General features: G+C 44.9%; 1 protein-coding gene across 4 annotated transcripts; it reads right to left on the bottom strand.

Annotated features, from left to right (window-relative positions):
• Positions 1-2,599: 2,599 nt before the first annotated feature.
• Positions 2,600-13,552, bottom strand: C1QTNF8 (C1q and TNF related 8). Of its 4 annotated transcripts, none has more exons than XM_030002485.2 (4): positions 13,068-13,552; positions 8,060-8,175; positions 5,104-5,338; positions 2,600-4,327 (listed from the first exon to the last, which is right to left on the bottom strand). In XM_030002485.2, exons 2-4 carry the CDS (start codon positions 8,087-8,089, stop codon positions 3,780-3,782), a joined length of 813 nt encoding a protein of 270 aa, XP_029858345.1. In that variant the 5' UTR covers positions 8,090-8,175; positions 13,068-13,552; the 3' UTR covers positions 2,600-3,779. The 4 variants fall into 4 exon arrangements, with proteins under 4 accessions (XP_029858345.1, XP_029858343.1, XP_029858346.1 ...); XM_030002483.2 differs by lacking the exon at positions 13,068-13,552 and adding an exon at positions 11,010-11,089; XM_030002486.2 differs by lacking the exon at positions 8,060-8,175 and having other exon boundaries at positions 13,068-13,551.
• Between the last annotated feature and the right edge of the window lie 774 nt (positions 13,553-14,326).

Here is a 14,326-nt window from a genome sequence, read left to right on the forward strand (position 1 = left end):
AGAGCTTGTCTTTCATGCTGCAGCCAGTTGCAGGGTCTGATTCTCCTTCTACTTGAAGTGTTTTTTCCTTATATTGAACATAAATCTTATCCTATACCCAGTGGATATGGGCAGGTCATTTGCTTGCTCTCTTCCGTTCATCACCTTTTTGGCACAAGGACAGATGCTGTCCTGGCATACTGTCTCCTTGTGAGGTGCTCTTCTGGGGCTCTGATGCCAAAGAAATGAAGGAGACGATGTTAGATGAGTTTATCTCCTCCCTATTTGCCGAAGTTTGGGCTAGTAAGTGTAAATCTCATACAGATTTGCAGTCAGAAAGTAAAAGGTATGTTGTCTTAAAGTCTGTTTTAATCTGCCTATGCCAACCAAAAGAGATTTTGGGGGGGTAGATGCTTCTCATCTGATGTTTTCTGTAATCCTTCTGTTGTTATAGAAGGCTCCCATTCTCTATTTACAAGTCCTTGTACATGATCTCAACAGGTTCTTCTGCTTCCCCTCTTTCTGGCCCTGCCCCAAGGACAGGTAAGGTTATTTTGGCAAATGGGTTTATTGGTGCTTTGTACCATGGGGTCTTCGTCTTGCACAAGGATCTTGGGGTGAGAGGGACCTACAGGAGAGCTAATGTTTCTTAATAAAATGCACCTGGGATTTATGACAGCTGAGGCAGTTTTGTCATTTCTGTATAATGCTGTTCACTGAAGGATTTGGAAAAAAGATTCTGACAGATCCCTGATGACATATTTCAAAGCATAAAATGCAAAGTGCCAATTTAGGGAAATAATTGGAAAAATAAATACAAATTAAGTTTTTTCCTTTGCATTTAATTTCAGCACCTAAATCCCCCACTTTCTCGTCTTCAAAAGAGAACTTAAAAAGCTTTTTCAAAGTTTAGCTCTCCAAGCCACATATTGCTGGGAAAAAAAGGGATTTAAATTCTGTTCCTATAAGAGATACCCTGGCAGGCTTCCTGTATGTTGATGAGCAGATCCCAAATATTTGTGCTTTGGATTTGGCTCATTAAACTTCTCTAAACAGGGATGCTTGTCCCAGCCCTTGAAGTTGGAAAAAAACCCCTGATGAATGCATTCAAAAGCTGGCAGTAGGAATCTCTTTGTATGTTAGGCTTTTTAGATATTTCAATTTTTCCCCAAAGAACTTGGCAGGTTGAGACTTCTAGTTCTTTTATGGTATAAATGACTAATTTGAATAATATATGCAACCCAATAACCTCTTTTATTATTTGAAAGGTTATTCTGCACCTGAAACCAATGTGGCTTTAATGATTTACCTGCTTATGCCACTGGCATATTGGTCATGAGCATTTTGAATGTGTCCTATTGCTTCAGTAATCAGGCTGTCTCTAACTGTGTGTCTAGGTGTTATGGAAATATGCCTATATAGTGATATAGATGGATGGATTTTTGCTTGCTTCCTAGTAGAAAGTAACTTTTCCAAACTCAATGCAGCTTGAACATGAACATGTTCTGGGTGTGTTTTTTCCGATGCTGGATTAAGCACTGTCAATAACTCCAGCTGGGCATGACATTTGAAGAGGGCTGGATAATTTTTTTCTTTTTAATTATAGTCAATGCAGTGAGCTGCAGATGGGAGTGAGCTGAAGCTGTGGTGAAACTGCTTGATATGTGAGGAATGTTAGATAGCCCTGTGACTCCATCAGCCTTGGTGAATGATCCCTGCTCCACCGCAGGCATCTCATGCGGTGCTCTGCCAGTGGAACCCTGCAAGTGGAGTTTGACTTTCTGCAGCTGCAAAATCTAAGCCTGGGTGGGGAATGATTCAAAGCTAGGGACAAAGGAGGGCAAAAAAGATTTGGAGCTCTCAAATGTGGTATGTGATTGGGGAAAAAACAGTCTGCAAATGCCTTCACTGCGTCCAGTGTAGTGGAAAGGTTTCTACATGTGCATGTGTTTGCTCAGGGCTGGCATCTCCCTGTTAGAGCTCTCGGTACTAAGCGGTGTGCTGCAAATAAGCAATGCAGCCATTAGGGCTTTTACCATCATCCTAATGAAAACAGCTGATTTGGAAACTTTTTTAGGAGGGTGGGAAGGAAATGCTGTGCAATGGCCTGACCTAAGCAGCTGGTATATCTGGCAGCAGGTCAGTGGAGAATCTGCATAAAATGCCCTTGGGAGTGTTTTTTTTAAAGCTGTGCGAGTTTCCCACTTTTCAGGGTTGCAGGCTGTGGTGGAAGCAGGAGCAGATATGATATTTCAAGTCTTGTAGACCCATTTTCATCATGCATTTACTTCACAGATAAGCTACTTAAAGTTCTGATCTTCATGAAGGTTGTGAGATCTCAAAGATTTGGCATTTATTTTACAGCAAGTGGTTAACTTCTGTCTACCCCTCCTGATACTTGATGATGGCTGTTTACTGGTCTGCAAGGAGAGGAGTTGATGTCAGTCTAGTTTCTGGAGTCCTTTGGTGTTAAAGTAACTAAAACTGCCGCCTGAGACTGTTATATGGGACTGGATATTCAGTCTAGTGCTTTTAGACCTGTACTGTGAAAAAGCGCATGGAGAGAAGATAAACAAACCCAGGGTACTCAAAGCAAGTGTACTCAAAGCAATATCTTTATTTCAGCTACTTTTCCAAACAGCTGTGGATAGGCGAGGTACAGCAGTGAAGCAGTTTGCCTAGCAAGAACTTTTCACATATGCTTCATACAAATGGCTTGGGATGCAAACAAAAGACTGGGGGAATGGGCAAGGAGGAACTGGGAAAAATGATGTTTCTTGCTGCTGCATGTACCTTTCCACTGTTACATCAATAATTTTTTAGGAAAAAAGAAACCAAATCTCCTAAAATGTCACTGCTTGCTGTAAAGCACCTTTTTTTCTTTCCAGTTTTCTTCTCCACTTTCCAGAAATGGGGGTGCTATAAGAAGGTAATTTTCAGACATGAGCATGCCCTCAACTTCCAGCTTGGTAATGAGCACTCTGAAATTGGAACCTAAGGCAGGGCCCACCATTTTCCTTAAAATGGGAAATACACGCTTTCCCAGCCATGTTGGAGTGTGAGAAATATTGCTAGCAGTACAGAAGTCTAGCAAAGTTATAGCATGTGGCTACTGTACTTAAGATGTACTTAAATCTATGTGCCTCTGAAAAAGCTTTGCCAGATCAATATGCTGTTATTTATCCAATTCTAGCATTATGCTCTCAGAATATAATATTACATGAAATGGAACACAAACATAATTTGGGGTAAATATACTGTGCAAAATATTGTTCTTAACACTGGTGTGTTCTTGCCTACCTGAGTGGAGCAGACCTGGTGTAGGTGCTGGTGAGTGTGGGCTTTTATTAGCAATACTGCACACTGCAAAGATACCCACGTATTGTTGTAGGAGTAATGACATTCCTTAACTAGCACCTGGATAACTGGCACCTGAAGATGATCCTTGGATACAATTAAAATGTCTTCTCTAATGCAGAGCAAAGAAGTTAAATTTTTGCTACCAACTTGACAGACTCTTTAGGGATGTTACTGGGGGTCTATACAGGGCTGCAGAACTGTGGCCTTCCACATGTGTCTTCTCCAGGGCACATAAGGGCTGAAGCCTTCTCAGTAATTGTGCAGCTTGCATCACCTTGAAAGTCACCTCCATCCATATAGGTGTCCTTGGCATGGACAGACAACCCTGTCAGCAGGCCAGGAAGCCTGTAATCCTTCTGAGTGGAACTAGACATACGCGTTTCTAAGAGGGAAGACACTAACGTATCTGCCAAAGCTTTGAGCCTAAAGCTGAAGAATGGCTACTCTACGGCTGGCTTGATTAAATGGCCATTGAAGATGATGTAAACATCAGACTCCTCGCTATAGATGGCATTTTCTCGCTCCCGCTTGAACATCCTCACCCAGACCTCCTCTCCTTCCTGCAGGTCCAGCATCAGGCTCTGGCTCTGCATGATGCTCCGATCACTGGGCTGGGCGTAGAGGATGGCCACCTCTTTCTCATTCTTCATCAAGTGCAGGTAGGTCTCCTTGAAGTTCCAGGTGTGGACGTTGAGGCTGAAGTAGTAGATTCCTGCCACGTAGCAGAAGAACTTCCCCGAGAACATGTTGAAGTGCTTGTAGAGGTTCACGAACTCGGTGTCAAAAGTGACGTGCTGGAAGTAGTCTGAGCTATGAAGGGGTTTTCTCCGACCCACTGAGAAAGCTGCATAGAGCTGCTTGCAGGAATGGCCTTGGGGGCCAGGCTGCCCTTTCTGTCCCTTCCGTCCATTAAAGCCACGTAGCCCTCTTTCTCCTTCCTTCCCAACTGCTCCAGGATACCCTTTCTCTCCCATTTCACCCTTCTCCCCTGCAAGCATAAAGGAAACCCTTGTCAAACACAAGTATACGAAGCCCAAGCTGCAGACACATCCTGCTGGAGTTAACCAGCAAAGCAGCTGCTAAACCACTGTTTTCCCAGCACAGATATCTGGAAGCATTGGTCAGACACCAGCACCTTCCTAATTCTCAGAAAGATAAAAATGTCAGGTGAAAGCTTGGCTCCACTGAGCTTGTGGTGCCAATGTTTGATGTCCAATACTGGAACTCCATCGCCTGACCAGACTGGTTACATGAATCCAGTGTTCATGAACCCAGCCCCTTTGTGCAGATGTTAGGGCAAGAAAAGTTATTGATTTTCCTGAGGTCTGATTTGGGCCTGGGAGAGGTGGTTGGCTTTGTTGGGTCTGTGTATCCCCGCTCACAGGACTCCTGGCACATCTCCTGTATGATATGCTTAATTTTTGTTTGTCTGCTCTACTGAGACAAAAAATGTGCAATGGAAAAGGGAGTGAGAGTCTTTCCTAGTTTCTAACCCTACCGTTCAGTAATTCTGTGATAATATTTGCATCTAGTTTTTAGTGTGACTTAACTTGAGCTTCCAGTGATTCTGCTTTTGGATGGATTAGAGCCTTTTGCCAACTCTTGTCACTTGCACATAATTACAGCCTGTGCCATGTCACCTCTTGACCTTCTTTTGGGTAAATGAAGTGGAAGAGTTTCTTAGTGTACGGAAGAGCACAGCGTGCAAAATGAAGGTGAGCAAGTAAGATAAAGGATGTTATCGCAGTAGTCAGCTTTACCCACCTTTGAGGATGGTGATATCTATGGTGGGCTGGACTTTGGGTACCGAATAGGCAGGGTCGCTGCTCATCCTTGTGTATCGTGAGGAGATGATGGAGATGGGCTGCTCTGAAGGCCCACAGCATCGCACACACGAGAGACGTCGCGGTTCCCGTCTCGGCAGACCCTTTTCCGCGCTGACGTTTGCAGTGGACAGCAAGAGCAGGAGAAACATGGTGCTCATCTTCAGCGGAGCCAGCTGGACCGAGCAAAGGAACAGAAATGATTAACATGATGATTCTAATCAGACCTTCTGATGGGCCATCTGTTAATGTTACCACAAGGTGCGTTTCTTCTGATTAATTATTAGCTTATCTTGTAGTGGCACCAGGAGACTCCAGGTAGGAAGGGTGCCCACCTGTGTACTGTTTACAAGCAATGAAAAAGGCAATCCCTGTCTCTCATTACCTACAGTTGAAATATTTGACAAGAGACACCAGGTAAACAAAAGAAGGAAAAAAAAAAAACCCCACCAAACAACAAAAAACCCCGAAACCTGCTGAGATCGGAAGCTAAGCCTGAGATGCTTAAAGCTGTCGTAGCAAGCTCTGGTCAAGGCACGCTTGGTGCCTGGCTGCTGTTGGAACAGCCCTTGCGAAAGGTGCTGGGTAAAAGATACAAAGTGTTGCTCTGTTGGTTTGTTTATTGCATTGTTATCCTGAAAAAGTCAAAATGACATGCAGAAAATGAAACTTTATTTAAATATAGAACCTAAACCTGATTTTTTTTTTTTTGAGGAAAAACCTGAAGGGAAATGAAACTAAAAGAAATCAAAAGCATTTGCCTCTTTAGATAGCCTCTCGCAGCCTCCTGCTGGTAACCTCTTTCCAAGGTTACTTTGCCAAGAAGTTTGTGGCTTTGACCATATCCATGTGCTCTTCCTAGCAGAATTTCTGTGTACGCTTTCCATTTCTATTTCCCAGTGTGCAGAATGGAAGCCCAAATAGCTGCAACAAACAGACTGAACTGGGATTTGCTCTGCACAAGCACTAGTTTTTGAGATCACCTCTTACACTTTTATCTGCTACTGGAAAGCTCCAAAGGCCCCGAGTACTGGGTGAAATGAAGAGAAAGAAAATGTTTCAGGTGGTGCAAAGGAGGTGAATTTTCTCTAGCTCCCCATTGCCCTCCTTCCTAGGGAGGGATTGGAGCTGGAGACAGGCGACTGCCTCCTCATACCCTGTATAATTAGGGTCATTCTACTGATTGCAGTGGTGTTTCGTACAAGACAGCTTTTGGCCTGATGCCTTTTTGGACCTTATCCAAAGTCCAATTAGTCAGATGGACTCTTGTTGACCTCAGGCTGGGAACAGCTTTTACAGCTCCTCTTCTACCAGCTTTAATTCCTGGAATAGGTGGGGAAGGTAGTAGCTAGATGTCCTGGCTTTCAGAAATAGCTTAATGAACACACAGGTCCCATCTGCAGCAGGAGGGAATCCTGTCTTGGAGCTCTACAAAGGCTTCACTGGGCACAAAATGGACCAGCTGGGAAAAATATGGAAAAAAAGTGTCAGTACGGGGCAAGGTACTTGGATTGTACTGGCATTCTTGGGAGGTGCTTTCTTCTAGTTCTTACCTGTCCCAAAAGAACTGTCATTCACACCTTTTATTACTTGGTGTAATCCAGCTCCCTGGAAACCTGATGAATAGTTATTAGCAGCAACATAATAACTTTCCTTCTGACAGTAGTGAAAGTTCTTTCATCAAATCTGTCCTAACTTGAAATGATCTTTCTATTCATAATTGTATCTCATTCTAGGTACTAGTCTGAGGAGGGATTAATACTCCTTTTATATCAGTGTTCAGGGCCTGAATTTCATTTCCATTAAGCCCTTTTTAATTTTCATTAACTTCTTAAGCCATCTTAGTGCTGCCAAACAGGAAAAGAAATGCAATGCAAGTCTAAATGGGCAGCAGGTCATAAATAACCAGCCCGTATGTGCCCAGAACTGAAAGTTTGGACCACAGAGAGCATTTGGGGTCTGCGTAATGTTTCTGGCATCTCCTCTGCAGCGATTACAGTTTGTGCACATACATGACGGTCTAAAGAAGACCCCAGTTTCACTCAGAGTCCCCTGCAATCAGGCCCCACATATCCTCTTTGGGACTAAAAGCTATTCTCAGGAGCGTGGGTAGTCAATAACCTGGGGGTTAAAGTGTAGGGCATTTGATTACATTATCAGAACATTAAAACTGGAGGACCTAATTGCTCGTAATACCTTCATGAAGGAGAAAGAGCATTCATTAAGAGGGGTATTCATAATAGGCGGAAGGGAAAGGATTCATAAATATGAAGAAATTACATTTTTATAGGCCATTATTCTCCCTAAGATGAATTACTTTCCTATTTTTAGAAGTGACTTAAAGAGGGGAAAAAAAAAAAGTCTGGGTGAAAAATCAGTGTTCAGGTTGTGCATGTTTCACATTACAGTAATCCAAGCACCCGTTGAAGAAATCGTGGCCACTTGCATGATTCACGAAGAACACTTATTCAAGTTGTTGGCTAGAAATTGCATTTGGAAGAAAAATGGAGCAAATGCTGCAACAATCCTGTCAGTTCAGGGCATTCTAGAGCCAAAACCCCACCACCACATTTTCATTCAGGAGTTAGTGAAGTTAGTTAACTAACGTGGCAGAAACATGTATTTGGTTGCAATATCTGTGGTTAGGTGAAACCTTAATGATGTATGTGAATAAACAGTTTCACATTTGCAGTCTGCTCATAACAAACAAGAAAGGACAGGAGAAGTAAAATAGGAAAGCGGTGGAGACAAAGGAGTCCGAGAGGACTGCAAGAAAAGAATGATGAATTCAGCAGTGTGGGATTATGTTTGAAAGACATCCAGCGCAAAACCGGAGATCAGGTGAAGGAAAACCTCAAACCAGAGAAATCAAATGTGCAACAGGAAAGGACACAAACCTGGTAAGGATTTTCTTGTAACAAGATCATGTCAATCCAGAGAAAAGAGTGATTTGAGCCAAATTTCAGAGGAGAAGCAAATATAACTCTTGTGGTGGTGAAGTCAAATCTGATGCCTTAAAAAAAAAAAAAAAGATACAAAAAGGATGAAGCTTAAAATTTAAGATCTGTGAGGTGAAGCGAGAGGTTGCTTTCAGCCATTTGTTTTTTCCCTTAAAGATAATTATTGTGACCTTATTTTGTCAAACGTGGCGATGACGGATTTGACTCCAGCTGCATAGGTTTATCTTCTTCAGAAGACAGCAAACAACAAACGCGGCTTTGCCCTGCCATGGCCACGACTCACCAGAGCACAGGCTGGGAGGCTGCCTCTCCCGCACATCATTCAGATCCCCGCACGGGAGGGACATCCATCCTCCTTCCCACCACAGTCCGACACGCTCGTTAGCGCCTGAAATGATGCATTAGTACTGCACTGAATGTCCCGAGGCTGCAAAACAAAGTACATTCCTCCTTGGTCATCCTTCACGAACCGTCTCCAGAGACGGACGGGAGCATCCTGAAAGCAACAGATTAAAACTGGAAGTATAAATTATTGTCTTTGTGTTCCATACTGGGAACCTGAAATTCGCCACCTGGTTTGATTCAGAAATCTTGTTTTTACTATTCGGTAGAAAAACCCAAAGGTGATGACAGATACACAGACATCCTAACGGCTGGGAGGAAAACTCATCTCCTGTGTTTGGAAACTTTGCAGTCTGTAAATGTTTCACCCGAGGATAAGAAGATGGTCTCAGCCCTCCCTCTCTCAAAACCATTTTTTCAGTTCAGCTTCTTTGGCTCTGCTTTAGCTTGGGTTCATTTTGAAACAGTTGATTGACAATTGATGAGTTTGAAATGTTTCAGTTGAAAAGCTTGCAGTGACATGTAGAAAAGCGTAAATTGTTATGATGCTTCTGATGCTTCTTGCAAAATGCTTGTGAAGCAGAAAGTTCAGCACGAGGCTGAGCGCAGAGCCCGTTTGGTTGCAATAGGTAATTTCAAGATAAATTATATGTTCTTCCTGTGACGCTTTCAAGAGTCCCCGCTCCAAAGCCATGAAGCAGAACACAGCCCCCAGCCTCTGCAAGTGGAACCAGGATGAAACCCAACAACCGAGTGTGAATTTAATCGGATACTGAGGAAGAAATTCTGCATGTGCTAAATGGGCAGATCTATCTTTTGGGCAATATTTTGGCAAACAAAATGAAAATTTATGAGTGATGAAACGAGGCATCTGAACCTGATGAAAAGGCAGTCAATTTCAGTGAGATTTGGTGATGAGGATGGCTGGTGGTTGTGTTCATTATAACATTAGAATATATGTTATTGTTGGAGAGCTGTTTAAATGTAATGAAAGGTTTATTTGACTGAAACTACCCTTTAGCTAAGGTTTAAAAAGACTGTTTGCTTTTTCTGTCCCTTTTCTCCCCCTCTGAATTTCTGAGTAGAAAGACAAGATTAAAATATTAGCGAAAAGGATTGTTTGTTCAGCTATTTCTGCCTGGCCCAAAACAGGAAGAAAAAGCAAGGGAAAAAATACCAGTCTCCTTGCATTAAATTCAAACACTCCCATTGTTCAGACCCTTTTGCAAGGGTGTGTCCGTCTTTCTAACCAGAGCTGGCAATACAAACCCTTTAGCAGCTGCTGCCTCACAGTGCTGGTGAGGATGCAATGCCCAAACCAGGGACACTGTTGTCTACCGTGCTCAATCCAAGGCAGAACCATCAAGAAGATTATTAAATAATGTATTTTTGTTTTGCACTGACCTTGAAAGTACCCTGACTTAAATATAATCTATCAAGCTTTTTATTTATGCATTTTTTACCTGCTATGAAAAATGTGCATCGAAAGTGCTGGTTTTCCAGCGACACCTGGCATTCCCCGTGTCTGCCAGCAAAAAAAGCTATATTCCTCCCATGCAGGGCTTCAGAGATGCCACAAACCTTTGCTAGGGAAAGGCAGAAACCATTAGTTCCAGTTCAGGGAGTTAAATGATATGATCCTTTCTTCTTGTGTGCAACTTCTTATTTAAATATATTTTCTTGACACTATTACAGCTGGAGAGGACCTTGACTGATTTTTTTTTTTTTTTTTTTTTGGTTCATGATTGAGTTTAATCTTATAGCTCAAGGTAGACAGCTTATGTATGAGGTGCATTTGCTCATGCAAAGCTTTTTAATCACTCTGTGTACCTGAAGAATTTTAACACTTTAATATAAAGTAACACGTCTGGGCAATAGAAATGATAAGAAATCCCCACAATATCTGCAAAAAGAGCTTACTTGCTCTTCATACGGAGAAAATTAAGCAAGAAGGCAAAGCAAGTCAGGCTGGAGGCTGGACCAAAAGGTTTTCCGTTAGGTTAGCAATGTGGAGTTTGGAACCTGAGCTTGGCCAAACCTTGTCTGGTCCATTGGCACCGCAAGCAGCCCTCATGGGATGTATAGGTCATGTCAAAGGTACAGATCTACGCTAACCTACCCCAGCCCGTGTTTTCACTGGGTACAGTGGAAGTATGTCCTTACCTTGTGCAGATGCTCGAAGAATAAATCCCACTAATAACTGTGCTGAGCTCACATGCTGCGATATTGAGAGTTTAAAAGGCAGAAATTGCTCTTGGATCCCTGAGCCGTGCTTTAAATTTCTGCTAACGTTTTCCTTCCTGTTATTCCTAGGGCTCTACTCAGAAAAGCAATCTATGACTATCTTTTCTTTAAATTCACGGCACACAGGACAACGCCAGCCACTGCCCATGTTAATTAGTGACAAATCTTGACTGAAAACCCAAGAGGGCAGTTAAGACTAAAACCTTTCTTGTGCCACAGAGATGGAAAACACATGGATGTGTCAGCCGCGAACCTCGGCGTCGTTCCAGAGGCGGAAAATATTCCAGTTCTGCTTTTTTACCTTTTGTCTTCTTTCAAGCCTCGACCTCCTCACTGCTCCAGAGCTCCTTGCATTGCCAGCAGCAGGAAACGAAGCATCGTTAGGGCCGGGTTTGTCTGGACACTGGACTTCCTCTTGGAAATGAGTTGTTCAGAGGGTTTTTTTTTATTTTCTTCCCCAGGAGGATCTAAAATTTCTTCATGAGCAACTTAGTGTAGAAGAGCCGAAAACATTGAAGGAGCTTGTGCATTTTCCAAGGCAAAGCTGCGACAGCTCATGGGTTCCTTTGCGGCGGTGCCAGAGCCGAGCGCGGGGCTGCTCCTCTCCAACACGATGCCGCAGAGATGCTTCACTCGAGCTGAGCAGCAGTAGCCTATCTGCAGCCACGCAGTGATTTGAGGGCTTGCAGACAAGAATATTCAGATCCTAAAAAGCAATGTGGTTTAAAAATTTCCACTGTCTGTAGCGGTTTGCAGATGACCAATGTTAACGCCCTTTTGTCCGCGGTGTTTATACAACGGACTGGGGTGATGCAGAAGAGCGGTTGGGAGTGCTGCTAGAGGCAACCGGGTCGGTTTGAGCCCTGTAAGCTGCGAGCGGGGCAGGAATGGAGGCAAAGCCAGGATCTGGCCATGGAGAGCTCCAGGGATGTTAGCTGCATCTATATTTGTAATGGCTTGAGTGAACACTTGGTCAGTGAGTTTGTAGCTCTGTTTCTAATTATCTGGTTTGTTGGTTTTTATTTTTCTGGTGCTTTTTTAGCATATGCCTATTTCCAAAGTGGGTGAATTGCCCTAGTTCCTCTGTCCCGGGAGGAGCTGTCCCTGAGCAGCACTGGCTCGTGTGGCCACCACGTGCTCTCTCCAGCTCCGATTTCACCGACCAGGCACGGGAAGACATGAGGATCCCAAGCAAACATCCCTTCCTATTACCTGCACGTGCTTAGACCTGGGGGATTGTGTGGATTTAACACAGTCCCCTGCAGGCACTATGGGAGGAGAGGCTGTGCCTATATGGAAAAGGATCTGGGCACCTGCATTTTCCCATGGTACTGCCTTTCCCGGAGTGCGACAGGGGCTGCTATCACACTTATCTCAGCGCAGACAGGGAGCATAAGGATGTTTGCTGGTTCCTAAGCAAACAACTCTTCCCTCTCTCCTTCTCCTCGTCCCTGCCTGCACCTCCGATGCCAGGAACATGCCTGCAATGTCCTGGAAATGGCCCTGCTCCGGGCTGGGCGGCTTCTTGAAAGCGGTCCCATCTCTGCAGCGAGCCCAGACAGTGATTCAGCCCGGCGCTGCCGAGGCACGGGGCGAGTTACAGTAAGTCATTCCCAGGGCAGCTTCTCTGATAGAGCAAATCACCCTGACGAAGTAGAAGGCACCCAACTCTCCTTCATCCTTCCCAGCGTGAAGGCAGCTTTCCTGTGACTTGCCACTGCTGACCCAGTCACTCCGGGAGCTCGGTTTTCTGTGTGCCGAGATAAAGGAGGCAGAGGTGTCCCTGCGGCGGGTCCCGAGCCGTGCCGTCCCGCCTGGGTGGGTGGAAGCACCGGGACATGGGTGCTGGCAGCGGCAGGACCGTCCCATCCCCGCCGCAAACCCCTGCTTGCAGCTCAGGAGCGAGCGGCACATTTCAAACAGCGGCAGTTCCCCGGCAAAGCTGGAGAAACAGAATCCCCTGAAAGTTTCCATGTCTGCAGAGGATGCCAGGAAACAGCTTTTTTTCTGCCCTGGGAGCCTGCATCAGATCGGGCTCCCTCCCTGTCCCACAGCTCAGCCCCAGTTAAGAGCAAAATCAGACTAGAAGAAAGCATCGTTCTGGAGTGCTAAGGGTGGTTAACGAAACGCGGAGTGTTATTAGGAACAAATTAAAGCCAGCTCAGCAATAACCTGGCCTTGCACTTAGTTTGCCTGCTGCTGTGAAGCAGAAAAAGCAAGACGAAGCAGCGCAGGCAGAGACCACCTCTTTTTAGTACTCACCCAAGCAACCTGCTTCTGCAGGGTGGGAGCACTTTGTTCCCTATAGCAATAGTGGTTTGGTTTTTTTCCCCAGCTTATTCAGATCCATTTAACTTACCTTGTGACTCAGACCCCTCTGTCTCTTACTTTCCTTGCTGTTGCTTAGCAGGATGCATAATATGAAAGCTGCCGTTCATTCAGGTTTTTTAGTTCTCAGTGGCGGCTGCAGCTTCCTAGCTGGAGTCCAAATGAAACACTGAAAGTCAGTCCGGCTCCTTATGAAACCCAGCAGCTAGGCTGTTTGCAAAAGCAGGGTTTTTTCTTGTTTCTTTGCTTGCTTCAACTCGTGCTGGGTTCCTGTGCTTTTGTCCTGCTATAGTTTCCTTAGGACTTGCAGCCAGTCTGTCGGGTTGCACAGTGCCTCTCACAATGATGGAAATGAAGACCAAAAAATTTATGAATAATAAAAAAAAAAATATCAAAAACCACAGACCCAAAACCACATCCAGTGTTCCAGCCAAGAAAGTACTGGGATCACATGGAAATAATTTCTGTTTGGGAGATTTCAGCATCTTTTTAGGCAGGAGAAAGGAATAAATAAAAAAAAAAAAACAACCCAAACAACACAAGCCTATAATAAAAGCTCTGGCTTTTGTGCATGAGCTGTAAAGGTGACAAAGGCATCTTGAAGGGGTGCAGTGATGGAACCTGTCCCTGCAGTGACACTGGGGGAAGGTGTGGGTGCACGGCCAGGTGCCTGGGGACAGGCCAGCGCTAAGGGAAGAGGTCACCCCCGCTGTCCCATGCACATCTCTGCTGAAAAACAAAGCACTTTGCTTCTGTGTGAGCAGGTTTGGGGCCAATCTCAGGAAGGTGATGTGCAGCTGCAATATGCTGTTTTCCCTCCCTGCTTCACAGGTTTAGGGGATAACACCTTATGCCAAACCATCCGTGGCCGGATGCGATTTCTATTAGCATCCTGTGAATGGGAAAGGAAGGGAAGGTCAAACATAAGCACAAGGGTGAAACTTCCTCAGCGTGTGCCTGCAGACTGTCTTCTCCCATCACTACCTGTTTGCTGGTGGTGTGGTTTGCACTAACTCTTCCGCGACACCCAGAAATGGCTGGAGAGCAAGCTGCCACTATTTCACATTCATTGGGACTGAATTACCGGCTCCCCTGGCTAACTGCAGCAATTACAGCCGGGGTGCCACGAGGGTCTGTGTGGGATGGGAGGCGTGAAGACCATCTCTGAAGGAGACTGAGCAGAGGGCATCTTCAGAGAAGCCATCCTGCCCGGGCTGGCCCATCTGCAGAGGAGCAGAAGGTGGTCCTGGGCACGTGTGAGTCCCTCAGGAGGGCTAGTAGCCACCGTGG

This window comes from Aquila chrysaetos, chromosome 25 (assembly GCF_900496995.4).
Source record: "Aquila chrysaetos chrysaetos chromosome 25, bAquChr1.4, whole genome shotgun sequence".
Classification (NCBI taxonomy): Eukaryota; Metazoa; Chordata; class Aves; order Accipitriformes; family Accipitridae; genus Aquila; species Aquila chrysaetos.

Excerpts from the sequence above, each read along its gene's own strand:
- C1QTNF8 (XM_030002485.2), bottom strand. The coding sequence starts at position 8,089 with ATGATCTTGTTACAAGAAAATCCTTACCAG. Across the intron at positions 5,339-8,059 it reads TACAAGAAAATCCTTACCAG|CTGGCTCCGCTGAAGATGAG; the intron begins GTTTGTGTCCTT and ends TGCTCGGTCCAG. Across the intron at positions 4,328-5,103 it reads AGATATCACCATCCTCAAAG|GGGAGAAGGGTGAAATGGGA; the intron begins GTGGGTAAAGCT and ends TTATGCTTGCAG.